The sequence below is a fragment of the Malaclemys terrapin genome, chromosome 4, assembly GCF_027887155.1.
Source record: "Malaclemys terrapin pileata isolate rMalTer1 chromosome 4, rMalTer1.hap1, whole genome shotgun sequence".
NCBI lineage: Eukaryota > Metazoa > Chordata > Testudines > Emydidae > Malaclemys > Malaclemys terrapin.
The window spans coordinates 131,796,211-131,815,989 of record NC_071508.1 but is presented as its reverse complement, the minus strand read 5'-3'; the positions used below and the strand labels follow the sequence as shown (position 1 = coordinate 131,815,989).

The following is a 19,779-nucleotide window of genomic DNA, read 5'->3' as shown; positions in this document are numbered from 1 at the left end:
AACTGCTCAGTAACCAGGACACCCCATTGCTTATGAAGAGAGTCATATTGGGAGAACGTTTTAATGACCACAAGCAATCAAGGACTACGGTTTTATGTCTCATCCAACCAAAGACAGCAACTTCAGCAGCACCATAGTCCCCAATGTCATGCTGAGGCATAAGTTCAGTATCAACTTGAACAGAAGAGCATCACCAACTGACTCACTGGCACTGCTTTCTGAAACAGTTTTCCTTGAAGGGCTCCCACCCAAGTACTGACTGCTTTGCCTGATAAGATCAGACCGACATAAAAACAAAACAAAAAAAATACCCTTTGCAAAATACCATCAAGTGAACAGTGAACACTTAATACTAGCCTTTTGCTATGAAGGTATCTAAAAGCATGCCTGTTATTGGAAAACCCTGGGATTTTTTCTGACATTTTATAAAGTTGGAAAATTATACATCTTTACTAATACAGCAGTTATTTTCAGGTGTTATTAAATCCAATAAATCTTAAAATTTAAATTGGTATTTGCAAAGCCAATGAAAAATGCAAGAGAATTTAAAAAAAAAAATCTGTTTAAAAATAAGTTGAGTCTTTTCGCTTACCACAAAAAGCCATACCTAGCTGAGAAAGGTCCAGTTTTGTCCAGTGCATCCCAGCTGGGCAACTTGGTGAAAGTGTTCTGATAAAGACCTGTCCTTGTTTATCCAAACCCCATATGGCATCCTGGCAGGCTGAATAACACACCATTTCAGCATCAGGCGGTAGCTGAACTGAAGAAGGATGGAACTGAGGATTCTGATCACTGACACAAAACAGATCCTTGTTGCTTTGGCACAGCCACAGAAAGCTTCCTATGGAGAGAAAATGTGTGTTACTGTTAAAATCACTCCTAATCCATTCTCAAAAACTTATAGTTGCTTCACTCTACCATTAAGTGCAGAGTGCATTTAAAAACAAACTATCAGTCTTCTGAAATGTATTCTTGGGTCAAGATTTTCTTACCTAAATTCAGGCATCTAAAATAAGTGGCCTGATTTTCAAAGTGCTGAGTATTTAACACTTCATTTGGGAGTAAAAATTAGTGTATTCACACACACACAAAAGGTGCTAAACAGGTCTATCCTAAACAAAGGAATGTGTGTTTACACCTCAATTTACATACAAGTAGTAAACAGGTCCTGAAGACAGCAGGAGGAGGAGATGGCAGGAAACAGAATAATTTGCATTTTAGCAAACAAATGGGAGACCAAAGAGCACAGAGCCTTCTTCACCACCAGACAGCATGTTGCCTTCCTCACTGTTTGGATAAACTTTACTTTGAGGGGTAACCTTCAGAATAATCCACTTTAAAGGTTTATTGGACTATAAAAGAAAGTGGCAGAAAACCAAGTTCTCTCTTTCACCCAAGACAACAAAGGCACATCTTTGGGTTTCTGGGAGTGATCCTGACCAAGGAGTGGGTCAGTCACCATCTTGACTGTGGGTGAAAGAGGCCATCTTAAACAAAGCCTTGAACCAAAACATGCTAGATTAAGTTTTAGACTTTTAGATGCATGTTTTCACTTTTATTTGCTGGTAACCATTTCTAACTATCTCATATACATGAATACACTTAAAATCCTACCTGCTTTCATTAATAAACTTGTGTTATTTTAACTCTAAACCAACCCAATGCTGTATTTAAACTGAACTGTTTGGTAACTCCAGTTAAAGCAGAAAACTCTTGAATATTGACTCCTTAATGGGACAATGGACCTTAATATTCCTCTGATTGTTCCAGGACAGGGCTGGAAATTTCAGAATGTGTTTTTCTGGGAAAAGTTGGGGCTGGGGAGTCACTATGCCAGTTGTTAACCAAGGCTGGTGGAAGCCAATAGAAATCTGTGGTATTGCAGATAGGTTCTAGGATGGGGCCTCCAGCCTCCATTTTTCTTTTGGGTTATGACGTAATGGGAAACCCTTCCCCGTGTTGTGGAGGAACTTGTTCCACAGCACATAAGTGTAGAAGACAGTTTACTTCTTGTCATAGAAGGTGCTTATGAGAAGGATCCCTGAAGAGGGACGGGGATGAAGGGAAGTAAAGGGAATCAAGTAGTCCGTGTGTATGATTTTTAGGGCCCACTTGGTGGTGGTGATGGAAGACCACGTCAAGTAAAAGGGAGTAAGGCAGTCCCTGAAATGGAAGATGGATCGTGTCATCAGCACTGTAGAGTGAGGAAGTTCATTCAGATCCTCAACCAAGCCCTCAAATGTCTTGCTTTGAGTATACAGTTAAGTTACCAAACTATTTTAATGCTAAATGAGCTAACTTTGTGACACTGCTGGGAACGCCAACTCAGGATGGTTGAAAAGGAACTGAGGGGAGTCAGGTTGTGTGCACGCTAGATGAGGTGCCAATGGCGCCACAAGACGGGGATCGCACATACTGAAATTCTCCAATCAAAGGCACGGAAATGCACCAACACCTGATGTGGAGTACCTCTGGGGCATCACTTGAAAAAAGAAAAACAAAAAAAACAAAAAACACCCCACAAATTTGCACCATGGCCGTTTTGCTTGAAACACAGTAAACTGCAAATTACAGCTTACTTTGTCTACTGGTGGCTGGTCATGAATGGCAGAAACTGGGGCAACTACAGACAAGGCCTTAAGCACCTTAAATATTTCAGAAGTGTTTCCTTAACATGAATCCACCCACCTGCCTAACAATATATTGGACAGATTACTTTCAAAACGTATGCAACTAAGGGAAGGTTTATATATTTTTAGAGAAGTTACATTATGCTTTTAAAAGAAAATAGAATAATTTTTTTCAGTCCCAGAGACAGAGAGGAAGGGTGTGGCTAACGCACTGGACCTAGAATCAGGAAATCTGAGTTCCAGTCCCAGATCCAACCACAGGCTCTTGATTGATTTTGGGCAAGTTATTCTCTTGCTCTGTTTCTCCTGCGGTAAAATAGGGATAATATTTCTCTCTCACAGGAGTGTAGTGAGGCTCAGTTTATGTCTGTGATGCTGTGGTGAAAAGTATATAAATAAAATACTTTAAAGAAACTACCCTATTTTATTTTTTATGCCGTGCTGCAGTCTTCAAGTGATGATGATGGCAAAAACTGAAGGGGGTGTCAGCTCACTTGCTGGAGAGCTTTACTGACTCCAATAACCTAATAGGTTAGGCTGCCTAGCCTCTTTTCCTCTGAGTAGTGCTGCTTTAAATGAATAGACTTCCCTAGCACCAGTCACCATTAGCAGCAAGCATTAGATTCAGACTAACACGGCTACCCCTCTGATCATTAGCAGCAAGTGTACAGATTAGAAACCCAATATAGAATATGGTATTGAGGGCCAGAATTAGCATAAGAACAAGTACGATAAAATGCAAATGGTTGATAAGAAAATGTGGATTATAAAGATTCCACTCCCCCTTCCTCCCCCCGATCTTTGGTGGCAGACCTACCCCACTCCCTAGCATCTATGCACACCACATCCATTAAAGCTATATTTGTTTTTCCCCTCCACATTTAGTGACTCAGCACCCCTCCAAATGAGAGATATATAACTTCAGAAAGACACTAAACACATTATTCCTTGCATAAGCCAGTAAGGATGCTCAAAAAGCAGCACACTTTACTCAAGGCCATTCCACTGCAGTCCCACCATGGGTTATCTCCAATAAATTAGACAGTAGGAAATTCTAGCTTGTTCCAAAAATATGGGACTTCTGTACACCAGAGTTTTGTCTATTAGGACTAGTTCAGCATTATGGAACCTGTTAGCATCATTTCAGCTATCAACTCTAATGCATGAAGTCAGTTCAATATAAGCTTATACCATAATTAAAGATTCACTAACCTTCTTTAGTTGGAGCTGTGGAAGCTAACACAAAAGCCCATTTTGTGGCAGAAACAGTACCTCGAGGCACAATATTATTCCAATAGGTTCCTGAAAAAGAAAGCAAACCAATAATCATCATGAATCACACACTTTGCAACTTAAATGTTATGACAAATTCTTTGAGAATTTTGATCTGAGAATTTCTGTTGTAATTCACTATAAAATGTATTTGTTCTAATCAATATCCGATATTGTCCCGGCCAAAAATCATTATAAAGCCAAATGACTATTTATTAAGATTGAAGAATCCCCATGTTTCCCACCAGCTCATGCTCATAAGTTTGAGAAACTGTTTTCTTGTTAAAAAACAAACCAACCCTCCCCCCCCCACACACACACACACCATTTTTCATTATTTTAGTGCATTTATGTCACTAGACAGTTTGTTACATCATCATGGATGAACACCAAATCAGCACATAGATGAAGAAGTCATCGAACAGGGATTCTTTCAGATTCAATGTTATAATCTTTGTACTAGTTGCCAAATGTTTCATCTGCTGCTTCTCAGCCCTGTCTGGAGGTTCCCTTTGTTGCAAGCTTATACGAAATGATCCATTAGAGGTCACCTTTTGTTCTAAGCACTAGCAGCAGTTTTGACCCAATACTTACAGCTGAAGATTGTGCTGACTCTTCAGCAAAAGACTTTATGTGACCTTTGTAAATCTAAACAGACAAAAGTGAGAAGGATGTTCTTTCCCATCAAATGCTAAGTTTGTTACTTGCAACCTTCTGCCCTTCCAGGGAAACTGATCACGTACAATTAATTACAGTTGTGTAAGGCTAAGATTTAGTCATGGGTATTTTTAGTAAAAGTCATGGACACATCACGGGCAAAAAACAAAAATTCATGGCCTGTGACCTGTCCATGACTTTTACTATAAACACCCATAACTAAATCTCTGCTCCTGGGGCCCCACAGCTCTGAAGAGCCCTGGGGCACTGCTGCTCTGGAGGGCCCTTGCTCCAGTGGCAGGGGCTGACTGCCCCTGATGGCCCACTGCTCAGGTGCTCCCCAGGGCTAGCCACGCAGGGCTGTCCGAGCAGCAGCCAGCGTGGCTTGCCCTGGGGCCGCTCCAGCAGCGGCAGGTGTGGCTCACCCCAGGGCCGCTCCAACAGCTGCAGATGTGGCTGGCCCTGGGAACAGCTACTCAGGTGGTCCTGAGGTCAGCTACATTGGCTGCTGCGGAAGTCACAAAGGTCGCAGAAAGTCACGGAATGTGTGACTTCCACGACCTCTGTGCCAGAATCAGAGCCTTAGTGATCAGCAATGCCAGTCATTTATTAGGCTTCTGAAATGCAAAATCCAGTATGTTGCCCATTCCCACTTAAATGACAAAAACAATGTTAATTTCTTGCACTTATGGCCAAATCTCACCTAAACTGGACTGACTGGGTACCAGTCACAAATTGAAAGATCTGCAGAGCAAATAAAGTCACACTTTGTTGGGAAGACACTATTCTTTTTTTATTAGACAAATACAATTCCATGCAGATGTTTCCTCTTTAAAGTCGTTGGTATAAAATACTAGTAACCCCACAAGTCAAACAAATCTAAAAGAAAAACATCTGCACAACCTGCAGAGATCTCTTCAGATGGCTTAGATGTCAACCAATAAGCTTTCCAGCATCAGTTTTCTGCAAATCTTTTCTTAGGCTTGTTTAAATACATGTCAAGTACTTCTATCTAGTTTAGTGTTTGGGTAATCATGAAATCTTCTCTTAATTCTTAATCCAATCACACACTCAGAGAGAAGGAACAGAAGTATTTTTTGACAGATTCCCTGTGTAAATACCGGGTACAGTACTACATAATTCTTCACCTCATCTAATGAGAGAGAATCCTAAAGGAGCATCTAATCTGGCACTTTTTGGCTACTATGCTGCTATCAAGAGGCCATCAGTAAACTTTTTTGGTAGAATAAGAGGATAGTTTCTATACTCAAGTTTAGACATATAGCTTTTGGAACATCTCTCATAGAAGGACTGAGAAGAAGAATACAGCTCTAAGCAGCCTCCAACAAGTCAAGGGAAATCCTCTTGAAAATTACTTTACTGTTTGAGCAGGACTCTTCACCTGGTTCCTTTCCAAGAGGGAAAGTCTACTTACATTGACAGAACAAATCAGAATGGCTTGAAGAGACAGCTGAAAAGGCACCTAGGCCTGCAGATGAAGCCAGGATTGTGTGAGATGAGAGCACAAAGGTTAGAGGCTTCTGGCAGTAGACCAAATCAGTCATGAGCTACAACATTCATCAGCCAGGCTAAAGTCATTAAGTGTCTTGTTTAGTGTTCAGCATGTTCTCTTATCAGATCATAAGTAGTAACACATTGGGAAATGTGTTTAGGAAAATGAGTAAAGTGATCACTATATTATTATTATTAGTGTACAGCACCATACATACAGTGTACTAGGTACCATAGCACCTAGTAGCCCTAGTTATGGACTGAGACTCCATTGTGCTAGGTGCTATATTGCATGGTTGTGTGATATCAATATGTAACTCTCTAATTCAAGATATGCGTGCATGCACTGAAAGAAACAATGTGACCTACTTTGTGGAAAGCATAACAAGCTCTGAGCAACAGGCTCCCAAACTTGCCTTCTTCATAGTACTACTTTTAAAAGGGCAATTACTCAAACCAAATATTAAGACAGCATCCCGCAATACTGTCTGCATGCCCACTCTAGTTTAAGAAACAAAAGCTTTTGCAGCTTGCTCTTTAATTTGCTGTGGCTGAATTTTACCCATGGGTGGGTTAGGGGAATGGTAGGGGGTGCCGAGTGGATGCACTAGTTAGTTTCTTTGATTTTTAAAAAACTCAACAGGTGTAAAAATGTACCAACCTATTAGACTTCCCTTTGCTACATGGAACTCGTTTTTGCCTGAAGAGATCCAGACCCCACTACTGTTGACTCCAAGAAGGCTGGGCTGACATTGAAGCTGCTGTGACCAAAATGCCATTCGAAGTTTCTCCGCCACCTTCTCTACTGGAGCCTGGGCTGCTGTTGCCACTGTGTGTGTTGCATGGATTATTGTCTGGAAGAGGCTGCATTGGTCAAACACGACGTAATCTGTAATGCTTACCTGGAAAAAAAAAGGTTCTGGAGAATCAGTTAAACTAGGGAGGAGTTATAGGACCTTCCATAAAAAGCATGTCAAACTAGATACGTTGCGGAGGTGACGCATGGGGGGAGTGCTCATATTTTTCCCCTAGCCCTGCTTCGTCCCCTGCAGAGGAACGTGCCGTGGGGGGGCGAGGGAAGGAGAGGAGAAGAGCAGCGACTGAGGTCGATGAGTTTGCCCACATAAGCTGCATAAAGGGAGGACAGGGAGCAGCTCTCCTGACTCACCACACAGTCCACGTGGAGAAACTGACCAGCAGGCACAGAGCGCCTGGTGTTGGTGCTCACCCCTTTCCCCCTCAGCACCCTAGGGGGGCAAGGAGGAATGTTTGGGGGAAGGGGGGAAGCCAGGTGTTCTCTGCTAGCAGATCAGTTTCCCCCTCATGATCAGTGTAAGGGGAGGGCAAGAAAGCAGTGACCCAAGAGAGCCAGGCAGCTGAACTGCTTCCCAACCATCTGTGCAGTGTACAGCCCAGTTGAGTGAGAGTGAATTACTCCTGGGGTAATTGGAATTCTGCACCTGGCTCAGCTGCTGGGGGTGGGGGAGAAGAGAAACAGGACTTCCTCTTCCCCGGGAGCAGCTGGGGCCAGGTCAGATTCACCCCCAGAAACCTCCCCGGCTGCAGGAAGCTCTGCACCCCTCCCCCAGTTCCTGTCCCTAATCACTCCTCAGCCATGGGGAGAAGGGGTCACTGTATAGGAAGCTGCCCCCCCAATTTGCCCAACCCCTTTGCATTCAGACCCCGCCACACGCACACACCCAGAACTTCTTCCACTGAGCCCCCTGTGCCCAGACTCCCCTGTCAAGCCCCTCCAACACACTTGAATCCCTACCCCATCTAGCCTTACCCCCCACACCTGGATACCCCATCGAGGCTCACCTCCCCACACACCTGGATCCCCCACCAAGCCTCACTCCCCCACACCTTGCCACCCCAAATATAGAAGTCAAACTACGCTTATGATAAAAAGATGCCTCATCTGCCTTCTGAATAAGGTTCAGGAGTCTCAGGAACAGTGTTCCTGAGTGAACCTCAGGAACCTCTCTACTGAGTGAGTGGAAGAAGAAACAAGTTTGAGTCCTCTTGAGTTTTGATGGATTTAAGTTTTAGGAGCCTTGATTACAAACCAGAATCACATAACAGATAGCAGCTTCCTATATAAAAAAAAAAAAAAAAAAAAAAAAAACCAAACCAAAAACAAACCCCTCTCCAAAATGTCTTGGTATTTTTATCTATTTGAAGTACTGCAGAACTCTGCTGCACCTGAAGTCCCTTCATTTGGGGAATGGTCAGAGGGGAAAAAAGAATCTCTCTTCTTCCCTGAAATTGTCCTGGAGCCTGGCAACAAAGATGGATTTTCATATAGTTTCATTTAGCTTCCCCAGAGGAAGACTATCCATGGGACTCACGTGAGCTGTTTGAACTCATGTTAATGGCTTTCAGCAACCGCTCCTTAGTGGCCCTGACCCAAGAAGGTGAGAGACTATATGATTAATTGCCCAAGCTCTATTATAAGCAAGTATGTATAACCATGCTTTAGAGCATTCAAAAAAAGGAGGTAATTCCTGCTTTTATGGGAACGTGCATCAAGGTAAGACAACTTACTGATGAAATTAGAGGTCATCTCAAAACTATGTTGTCCATGCTGCTCCAATACAAGAGTCCACACACACACACACACACACACACACATTTTTGACTAAACCACTCAGGAAAGACAAGCGGAGGAGGAGTGGACAATCCGCCTCCTCCAGAGACGATCGGAGGGAACAAAGACCCCAAAACATAAGTAAGGATGTAAACAACATGATCAGTGATTCTATACGGATTCCTGAGAATAAGCCCAGTAAGAATTGTTTTTGTCATCATTTTCCCCTTACAGACTCCGTGGCTGAAGAAAGCAGCCCTGTGTGCTTTGGAACTAATTGGATTAGGTGAAAAGCAGCCTCCCTGCATTTTTTTTTTTTTAATTGGGCTAAAGGAAACTGTCCTATCACTGTTTTATTTTTCCTCTGGCTGATATTGCCATGTTTAACTCCTTTCAAGGAGCAGATTTAAAAATGGGCCTCAGCCACCAGAGTCTGGTCGTTCCATTACAGGTGTATTAATAATGCTTGTAAGCCTCCAAGCAATTATTTCTTGATATTTTTAGGTTGGGATCCCTGCAAGAAAACATCACAACGATGGAATGGTGGACTTTACTGAAAGCTGAATAAGGAGTACATACTTGCCACCAATGGTCATCATCTCCTTGCGGTTTCTTTGAAACTACACCAGTTCTGAACCATAGATTTCCACGTATGTCCAAAGCCCATAACGTCTGTTGGTCTCCAAGCGTTATGCACATTGGTTCCAAAGCTTGCATTTCACTACAAATGCAAAAGACATTTTAAAATACATAACACATTAAAATCTTCCTTAAAACCTTCAAAATAAATAAGAAACTAGAGTGGAAAAGAAGTTCTTCATATGGTACTACTAACATGTAAAATAAAACACATCTTTGGACATCTCCATATTTATCCAGTAACTTACATTTTATTAGATATCTTCCTACGAGTAGAATTCTAAAAGCAAGAATAAGCCTCCTGGAGTTGTTTTATGTGAATATCAAGACTACAAATATCATAACGGACCAGTGTTGAATTCTTCAGCACATAACAGTACAGAAATGATAGCTATCGATTTTCTGCAAAAACTTTAAAATGTAATGTCACAAGCTTTTTTTGTTTTGTTTTGATTTTGTTTCTCTCCATTGTGTCTAGAACATTAAGAGCACAGACAGCATAAACTTGAACTGGTTATGACTATACAATAAGGACAGAAGCTGATCTTGATTACAAAAGCTTCCTGTATGAAACAATCACACGTCTAAGCCCAGAGAAAACTGATCACTATAAAACAGTATTTTTAAAATCAAAAAAGTTAAGTTGGCAATCCTATTCTGATAGTCACTTCCAACATGCCTTCCAGAATAGTTCAGAAATCTCCATTTGCATTGATTTGAACAGTCCTAAAAGTCAAGTCTGAGAACATGCAGGATACCTGGTTTATAAGTCAGTCTTGTGTATTTACATAGAAGAGATTCAACTTTCTTCAATGTAATAATTGGATTCAAGTTGTAGATCTGAACATTAGTCAACCCCCCCCCCCCCCCAAATCTATCATACATACATACATCAGGTTAAAGGTTAATGTTAAAGTAATTACCTATTGGGAAAGAGATGGCATTGATTTATGCAAGAATGGACATATTTCCATACATTTTACAAGATAATATAGGATGTAACTACTCTCTGGATCAGGAAGGCAGAACAAACTGGTCTGTTGTTGATAAGCTAAAATGCAGGAATTCTGGTGAAACTAGCTACAGAAGTAAAATATACTACCCAATTGTATCTGAGGTGAATTTGGGGGTGAGATATCCAGTGCAACTTCTAGTCTTGTAAGTGACTGACTGACAAAGTCAGCTGTAAACATATGCAAGTATTCTTGAAAAATAAACTATTAAATATTTGGAGATCCAATTTAAATAATGGGAGCACCATTATAGCACAAATGAAAGAACTAAACAGTGTAAAAAAGGCCTATTTCATTAATTCACATTTCAAGGATTCTTCCACTGTTTTCCCTCCCATACACACTTCTGTTAAACATTCCCCATTCACCACCAATAAATGTCTTCCAAGTACTGTCCTTTTTTGCCCACTGACTGATTAAAGTGTGATGTAACAAGATGCACTGATAAGGTAACCTGAGGATTACAATTTGGATGCAAAACGCTTTATAAGCAAGAGGTGAGTGGTTCAATTACCGTAAGATGAAATACCCATGAATGAAAGCAACCTTTTCTGCCATTCTGATTAAACACTGCCCAATTACCTGATAATATCACACTTCCATTGTTCTCCTTCAGGACAGAAGCTGCTTACTCCCTCTCGATAGAGAAGCACCCGCTGCTCAGTCAGTGCCCACACTACATTGTTTCTAGATGTAACTTGAGATAGCGGATACATACAATCAACCTTTACTGCTCTGGCACATGGACGATCCACACTCAGGCCTGGAAACAAAACAAAGAAGAGAAGGCGTGGCTGCTGTAATTAAGTGGTGTTGTCAAATCAGGTAAGTTAAAGTACAAAGGGAAAAATTCAATTAGCATGTTAACATTTTCTTGTATATTCACTTTACTGTAATCTCCATAAACTTAACATTTAGGGTACGTCTATATTTACCTCCGGGTTCGGCGGTAAGCAATCGATCTTCTGGGATCGATTTGTCGCGTCTTGTCTAGACGCGACAATCGATCCCGGAAGTGCTCACCATCGACACTGGTACTCCTGCTCTGCGAGAGGAGTACACAGAGTCGACAGGGGAGCCTGCCTGCCGCGTGTGGACCCACGGTAAGTACCTTGTAGTTCGAACTAAGATACTTCGACTTCAGCTACTTTATTCACGTAGCTGAAGTTGCGTATCTTAGTTCAAACTGGGGGGTTAGTGTAGACCAGCCCTTAGTGTAGAAATGTTCAGTTTATACTTTAACAAACAAAACATTGTACATCAAGCTAGAATATTTAACTCAAACATTTTCAGTTTAGTAATTTCGTGGAGAGCCCACCATTCTCATTCTGCAATTTCCTCTCCTTCCCTCCTCCAAGTAGCAGTATCAGGAATCTCCATTTATAAGATGTTAATCAATAAACAGACTAGAAGTGACTGGGAATGATTCAACAGGTGAAAGCTCTTTAATATCAAAAGATGTTAGACAATTATTGTACACATTTAGACATATCCATTCTTCTAAATTGCATATATTTCTGTCCAGAACTATATACAAATTGGATTTTCATGTCTGTGAGGGAAAAGCTCAAGAGAGAATTAGCTTTTTCTCAAGTTCTCATGCTCCTGAAGCTAGAGGTAGCTGATTGACTATCATCAATCTAGGGGATACCAAAAAGGAAGTTATAGTAGTCAGCTTCTAACATGGGGGCACAAGTTCCTGGTGCAACTGTTGGATGGGATGCTGGAGGTACTGAAGGGATTGTTCTCACCCTACCATTACTGTCTTTCTTCCCGGTTGCCTTGTGTTAAAAGAGACACACACTGGAGGATTTACTTTGGCATCTAAGTTTATCTATGAAATCCACAAATGGTAGAACGCAAGTTGTTAAACCACCGTCCAGCAAGAGAGGAAAATACAGATTAAAAACTCCACATAGCTCTCAATGTGTGGAACCAAACTCATTCGCTACCATCACTATCACTGCTGAATAGTAGTGCATGGCCCTGGGCAAGTTGCTTGATTTTGCTAACTAGTCAACCCCATTAACAATTTAATTTAAAAGGAGTATATTCTTGAAAATATGCTGGATATTTCAGTTTCCTTAAGTAGAGCAATTACAAAGAATGTGTATATATATTTAATTAAAGAGAACTGGATAAATTCATGGTGGTTAAGTCCATTAATGGCTATTAGCCAGGACGGGTAAGGAATGGTGTCCCTAGCCTCTGTCTGTCAGAGGGTGGAGATGGATGGCAGGAGAGAGATCACTTGATCATTGCCTGTTAGGTTCACTCCCTCTGGGGCACCTGGCATTGGCCACTGTCGGTAGACAGGATACTGGGCTAGATGGACCTTTGGTCTGACCCGGTATGGCCTCTCTTATGTTCTTAATTTTTTATTACACATACATATTAGATATACATGAGAAAATTGAACAGAATGAGACCCATTTTAAGTGCAAGATAAGGCAGAATTGCGATAGCCATTTGGAAATCTTGTCGTTCCCCCCCACCCCCACCCCAGGCTTCCATGACCCTGCCCTCTTCTGGTTCCCCTCCTAACTCTTGAATAACTTCTTCAGAGTGTCCTTTCAAGGGCCCTCCTCATCCCCACTCCAACTTTCTGTGGTTGTTCCACAGGACTCTGTCCTTGCTCTCCCTCTTCTCCCCCCGTCTATGCAGAGATGAGTTGTAATCTCATGTGTAAATACAAATTCAGCCACCACCTCTCTATTCCAAGCCTGTCTCCTTATGTACAAATGAAAATACAGGCCTCTTTCTGACCTCTCCTGTGGATTTCTAGCCATCAGCTCAAGCTCAACATGGCTAAAACAGAGCTCTCAGTCGCCTCCCTATTGCAAAACGCCCCCTCTATAAGATACTGAGGGGAAGGACTGGTTTTTTTGTTCTGTGTTTGTACAGCATCTAGCACAATCGGGTGCTGGCCCATGATTTGGGCTAGTTGCTATGGTAATACAAACAAACAATCTTTCCTTGGCTTGTATTAGAACATCTCATAATTGATTCCCAAGATAAAGGATTTCTCTGCCATGAATACGTAACAGTTTCATTCTGGATTCGGATTATGGTTTAAACCAAATCATGATGATTTCACAGATTTATGCACTTCTGATTCTCATTTACAAAAACTGTAAGACAACAGTTTAAATACCTGTTTGCAGATACAGATCTCCATTAGTTCTGATAATCCAGGCAGTGTCATCACTTAAAGCTACAAATACTGTCTGAGGTAAGGCCTCATACCAGTGGCGCTTTCCTTTTATGGTTACTTTTCCACAGGCAAATGCTTTGTTAGTTTTCTGTTCAATCTTCCAGAGAAGAGCCCCTGTATAAAAATGAATGGTGGGCGATACCAAATATTGATTGTAACTTTAGAGACAGCTGGTCTACTGTACACACAACAAAATGATTAACAGAAAAGATTAATGCCAGCCAAGTTAACAGAAAAATGCAAAATTTAGCAAATCTTTATTAATCTTACATAACATTACATTTGTAAAATGTTTTAAAGGGAGACAGTTACCAGCTTTACAGAGAGTTGCTGAACCATATATATTGCCACAGACTAAATCTTACTGAAAAATGTTTTTAACTCATTCACTCTCTAGTCATGGTTATTTTCAAAATATCAAAACACACAATATCCAGTGCCAAATGAAACAAATATTTAAAGGCCAAATTTACAGATGGCCCCAATGCTAACTTCTGAAACACACCTGCCACTTCTACAGACACAGACACACTAATCCCGTGGCTAATCACAGTTGTCAGGTTAAAAAAAAAAAAATTCATATATGCAGCACAAGGCAAATTTCTGTATCATGTATATTCTCTATTAGCTCATTAGCAGTAGTAAAGTTAAAGTTTATAATCTCTGTAGGTCAGCCACTGGTGAGTGACAGTCAAATACTTGAACAGGTGTGACATTCCACAGAGAAGAGGTCAGTGGTACAAGCAGACAGAATTTACAGATGCAATTTCAGGAGCTAGTTTTCAAAATCTGGCCCAAATTTTGCTTTGTAAACAGTCCTATCATGAAAAGGTAACAGAGCAGTGTGATGGAATTCAAAATCTAAACATGTCATGCTTGTGAGTTCAAATGGCAATCAGTGCAGCATACTGATACATTAATACCCTTTACCCAGAACAGGAAAGTACAATACCCAGAATTGCATTATTTGAGTCTATTATCTCCTCTTTGGTCTGTTTACATACTCTTGTAAATGCTATCAAATCCCCATCAGGGTTCAGTCACTGACCAAATGTGACAATTTAACAAGAAACTGAAGTACCACCTCTTCCTATCCTTTAGACAGGGCAACAAGGTTATCAGCTGCTTTAAGTGGCAAGAGACGGAAAGAGAAATCATGCTATGGGAGAAGACTAGAATGAGAAAATGGTTGAGAGACCTGCTTACAATCATACCAGCACTGGAGCAATCTGGAAAGGTGAACAGGGTACAAGTCCACATCCAAAACCTGTTCCCTCCCACCCATCCCAACTTTCATTCCCAGGCCACCAAAAATAAATTTTAAAAAAGTCAGTCAAAATATAACAATGTGTGTGCTAGGATTGGAGGGTGGAGAGAGAAGGGGTGCTGGTAAGTTCACTTTTATATCAAAGCTACATTTAAATTAGAAAGTCTTGTTTAGGAGTAGGTATTTTTCAAATAAAACGTGATGTTTTGTTCAGAAAATAACCTCTATTATTTCACAATTTAACTGTAAAATGAGAATCTCAAATAAAAAGATTTAATAATGCATCAGCAATGTATTTAAAAAACTGCTCAACAAACAAATTCTGCTATTTTGAGAACAGCCATTTATGCTAGAAAACAGTACTTTAATATTCCAGGAATGCAGTCACATGAGCCAGGATAGCCTTTTAACAACTTTTAAAAGACAGTTGGTGCAAGTGAATTAGGGAACTCGGTCCAGGTGTGTTTTGTAAAACAAGTTAGATTACAGACAGCAGAGCAATCCTCATTGTGTATCAGTGTTTATAGTAGTCAAAGTACTGGGATGAGAGGGAATACACGCCACACATAGTTATACAGTTATATTAAAAAGAGCTTAATTTGCACAAATTTATACATTTTAATTTTAAAGGTTAACAAAAAGTGAAATGCAGTTTAACCAACCTGAAGGCGAGACTGCCACCTGCTGGACAGCATCTTCAAACTTTTGCCACCGCAGACCTGCACTAGGTAAAGCACTACAGTAGAGACTAGCTTTGTAGTCCAGGCACCAAATATACTTTTCTGATACAACCAGGCTGAGTATCCCATATCCAGGGCCAGAATATCCCATCCAGCTTTCTGCAAACTAAAAACTGGAGAGTCAGAACAATGTCAGGTATCTTCAAATATACAAAAAAGAATTATTCACACACACAGCATACATGCATAAAACAGCAGAAGTATTTTTTAAGAATAAGAATGTAAACATTAAATTACATCAAAAGAATAAATGCCTTTAATAAAACAATCCTATCACCAGCCAGATGATCGAGTACATAGTGCTACATGTTGCCACCTATATTTAGGAATAACTCATGCAGGGCCGGCTCTGGCTTTTTTGCTGACCCAAGAAAAAAAAAAAAAAAAAAAAAAAACACCAAACATGTGGGGCGGCCGGAGCCAGGGTGCAGGGGGACTCCCTGCAATGCAGACATGCCCCGGGCAGCGGAGTGCACGCCCCGGCTAGTGGGGGGCTGGTGGAGGAGAAGGGCGGGAGTGAGGGGAGAGAGAGAAGGGGGGTGGCCTGGGCTTCCTTCAGCGGGGTGCTCGTTACGTGGCCCCTCCGGCCGCGCCACCTGCCGGGAGGGCTCCGTGCCGCTCGGGTTGGCGGGCAGGGAAGGATGTGGGCTGCCCTGCCAGGCTTGCTGCAGACCTGGAACCGGCTGGGGCAGACGGAGCGTGCAGCCTACTCCCCTCCGTAGCTCCCTACAGGGCGGCCGAAGCAGCAAACCAAAAAGAAAAAAAACCTGTGGGGCGGCCGAAACGGCAAAGCGCGAAAAAAAAAGGATTGGAGGGAAGCCGCCCCTTAGAATCTGCTGCCCCAAGTACAAGCTTGCCCGGCTGGTGCCTGGAGCCGGCCCTAAACTCATGACAGCTAGGACTGTGAGTCTCACCAAAAAAAAAATAAATAAAACAAAACCCTAGACTATCCTCCTCCTCCCCAGGGCAGTCCAAAATCCATCAATATTACCCTGTTAATTGAAAGAAGCAAATAAATTACTTATGTAAACAGCAACACCAAAATGGAATATGCAAAAGCTTTCCAATCCTCACTAATGTTTTAATGATCATTTAACACAAGGAAAAAGGGCCCTTTTGGAATACACGCTTATGAGTGAGGAGAGAAGATAAATTGCCTGCTCTGACACCCTTGGGTCCTTCTGCTATACAAAAAATAAATAAATAAAACAAAACTCAAGGCTTGTTAATGGAATATTATGGATTTTACAGCCTATATTACCAAGCTAGAGTCCTGTATAATAACTAGCTCCATAGCCTGTACATTAACTAAAATACTGAGGTGCATTTCAAAACATTGCAGAAGATGAGGTTTTCCCCTCCAGATTTTGAAATTCACAGCCTTCTTTTACTATTTATAGAGTGTATCACTTAATAAAAATGTAGCTGTGTTCATTTTCCCTTAGTTTGCAGAGTATTATTTGGGACATCAAGTCAAAAATTATCCTTCATCCGAAAGTATTTTACCTGTTGATACAAGTTACACCAAAAGGTTACTATAGCTGAAGGAGACAAGACTTATAATTTTTTTCAGTTTGCTTACATTGTGTATTTAATAGCACTTTGAGCCTGACCCTGCTACAAATAAAGTCAGTGTTAAAACTCCCATCATCAGCGGTTCAGGATCAAGGCCTTTGTAGTAAGTTTCACTCTTTCCACTGTACAGTCCATTAGTTAAATTTGCTATTTCTGTGGCTTTCTTCCACACAGCAACAGTGAAGGAGAGAGGAAAAAAAACAGAGGAAGGAAAAAAACTCAACATTTTAAATAATATGAAAACCCAGTCGTAAGTTGTAACTGAAAATGTCTCTTTCAGCATCAATGTGCTCACTGCTGTACAAAACATGGAAGAGACACACTAGTCCCTGCCCTGTCAGCTTACGATTTAAATAGGCAAAGATTAAATAGAAATGCACTAAGACCCCAAACCTGTGAGATGCTCAGCATCTTCCATTCCCACTGAAATCAACGAGAGATGAAAGTATCCAACATCTTGCAGGATTGGGCCCTGAGAAACTCAAATGATTGCGCTACCTTAGAGCACTTTTTGGTATCGTACTGCTTTCTGGTGGGTTCACAACAGCATTTCACTGACTTAGGACAAACAACTCCTTTTGAACAGGTGTTAACAGGCATTCCTCCTTCAGCACACTCAAAACAATATACAGAGGGCTATGTTTTCAAGTCTGCAATAATAATTTGCATTGTGTTTTGGATATGCTTAATTTCCCCATTTGAATTTTACTTGCTGGATCAATGAGAAGAAAACACTTCCATAAAGAACTGAAGAACGTTTGTGATTGCTTCTTCTAGAATACTGGCATCTTAACTATTTTCAACTATAAATAAATCACATACCTGATCTGATTTTAAGAGCATTATTTCATCTAGGCTTGTTCTGGTCATATCCTGGGAAGTAAAACTTCCCCCAATTTCTGTCACACTAGTCTCTGAAGAGGAATATGGTAGTCCATGCCCATAAATATCCTCTTCATCACTGGATGCAGATTTCTCAGTCCTGGTATCATGTGTGTTGGGTACCCATTCAGCAGCAGCAGCACTACACTTAGCTTTGATTGCATCCTCCAAGTCCCATCCAAAAACCGCAGTTTCTTGTGAACACACATCTTCCCTAGAGATGTCAGGCGGGGGATCTGTAGGGTTTTTTGAGGCAGTATTTATTAAACAATGTGGCTGCTGCTCTCCCCTGTGAGCTTCATCACTTCTTTCCTGTGCCAGTGATTTTTCAGCATCACATGTGGTATTAAAACCTAAAGACACTTTGTCTGTGATCTTAGTTTCTTCAAAAGCATTTTCAGTATCCTTCAGACTTATTCTAGCTAAAGTTTCATCTACTTTACATAGCACAGGAAAATTCTGTTCCTCTTGGGGTAACAATTTAGAATGGCATTCAGTATTTTCAGAAAGCAGGCTTGGATTACATTCTGTTTCATCGCTACCCCCTATGTCTTCAGTGAGGATTAAGAGAGGGTTGGATATCAGAGTAGGTGTAACAGCTGGTGTATTCATTCCACTGTCCCTGTTAGGAAGTTTTAGTAATTCAATTGTACCTCCATTTTCTTCCGAATCTGTTGCTGTACTAATGCACGGAGACTGAAGCACACTGAATGATTCTGAGCCATTATCCTCTTGCAAGGCAGCATGTGACTCCACACTGAACTCACCTTCCTGATCTGGAGAACCTGTGCTCAAGTGATCTATACTATAGCTCATTAGGCTAGAAGTCATGGACAATGAATCTGCATTTAGAGAATGTACACTATCACCAGAAAACTGACGCTCATAATTTGGTGTACCTTCCAGAGAACTGTGGTTTTTCCTAGTCACATTTTCTGATCTCCGAGAAAAAAGAAGAAAAAAAAAAAAGATAAATATTCTTATTAATAAAACTTATCCAAGTTCAATTAAAATAAAAGAATGCAAATATTTCTACTGTTAATGAGAAAACAGGAAATTTGTATTTTTAGAAGCTGGAGTTAGTCCAAATTTTGACACACTAAGAATAATATCACTTCTCCATTGGGTGGCACAAACTGACACAGTGAGAATGCAGGAGTATTGTACTCAAAACCTTAATCAAGCTGTTTATATGTATTAGAATGGTCAATGTAATCTTAATAGGCAAGAATTCAAAATTGTAATACCAGTTTATTACTAGGAATAAGAATTGACAATATAATCTAATCCATGGTACATAAAGAAATGCTTTTTATCTGGCAAAGAAGTGTTGCTTATGGGTGCGAACAGTAAAAATATGACAGTTTTTATATTCTAAGTGTAACAAAGATTAAACAATAAAATAGAAGTTAAGTTATTAGCATTAACCCTTTTTTATACTCCCTTTTTTTCTGCTTTGCATAATGTTACAAATAAATGTAAAAACTAACTTAAAATCAGAATAGAAATAATAAAGAGCAAGTAGGTCTGCAGAGAGAAAAATGACACCTTCCTGTAAAGATACAAGTTTATTACTTTCTTAATGGGCTTTCATCCTCAAGCGAAAGGGCAAGACTACAGATCAATTACTGTTAGGTGACAAGTAATGATTACTGAAAGACATGTTATCATAAACATAAGACTTGTCTTTAAAACCAAACAAAACACTTATGTTTTTAGTGAAACAGATACCAAAGGTGACAATAATTCTAAGAAGTGGCAGAGTTAGAGAATGTGTTTTGTTTGTTT

At 40.7% G+C, this 19,779-nt stretch overlaps 1 protein-coding gene across 5 annotated transcripts in view; it reads right to left on the bottom strand.

Annotated features, from left to right (window-relative positions):
• TECPR2 (tectonin beta-propeller repeat containing 2) overlaps positions 1-19,779 on the bottom strand; it is a 75,381-nt gene that overhangs the window by 36,863 nt on the left and 18,739 nt on the right. For 3 of the 5 annotated variants that reach the window (XM_054025339.1, XM_054025341.1, XM_054025342.1), the window contains 8 exons: positions 17,932-18,926; positions 15,457-15,640; positions 13,468-13,641; positions 10,896-11,076; positions 9,241-9,382; positions 6,733-6,973; positions 3,843-3,932; positions 593-841 (listed from right to left, as the gene is read on the bottom strand). In XM_054025339.1, coding sequence (XP_053881314.1) covers positions 593-841; positions 3,843-3,932; positions 6,733-6,973; positions 9,241-9,382; positions 10,896-11,076; positions 13,468-13,641; positions 15,457-15,640; positions 17,932-18,926 — 2,256 coding nt within the window. The remainder of the gene's footprint in view (positions 1-592; positions 842-3,842; positions 3,933-6,732; positions 6,974-9,240; positions 9,383-10,895; positions 11,077-13,467; positions 13,642-15,456; positions 15,641-17,931; positions 18,927-19,779) is intronic. The other 2 variants (XM_054025340.1, XM_054025343.1) reach the window with 1 other exon arrangement.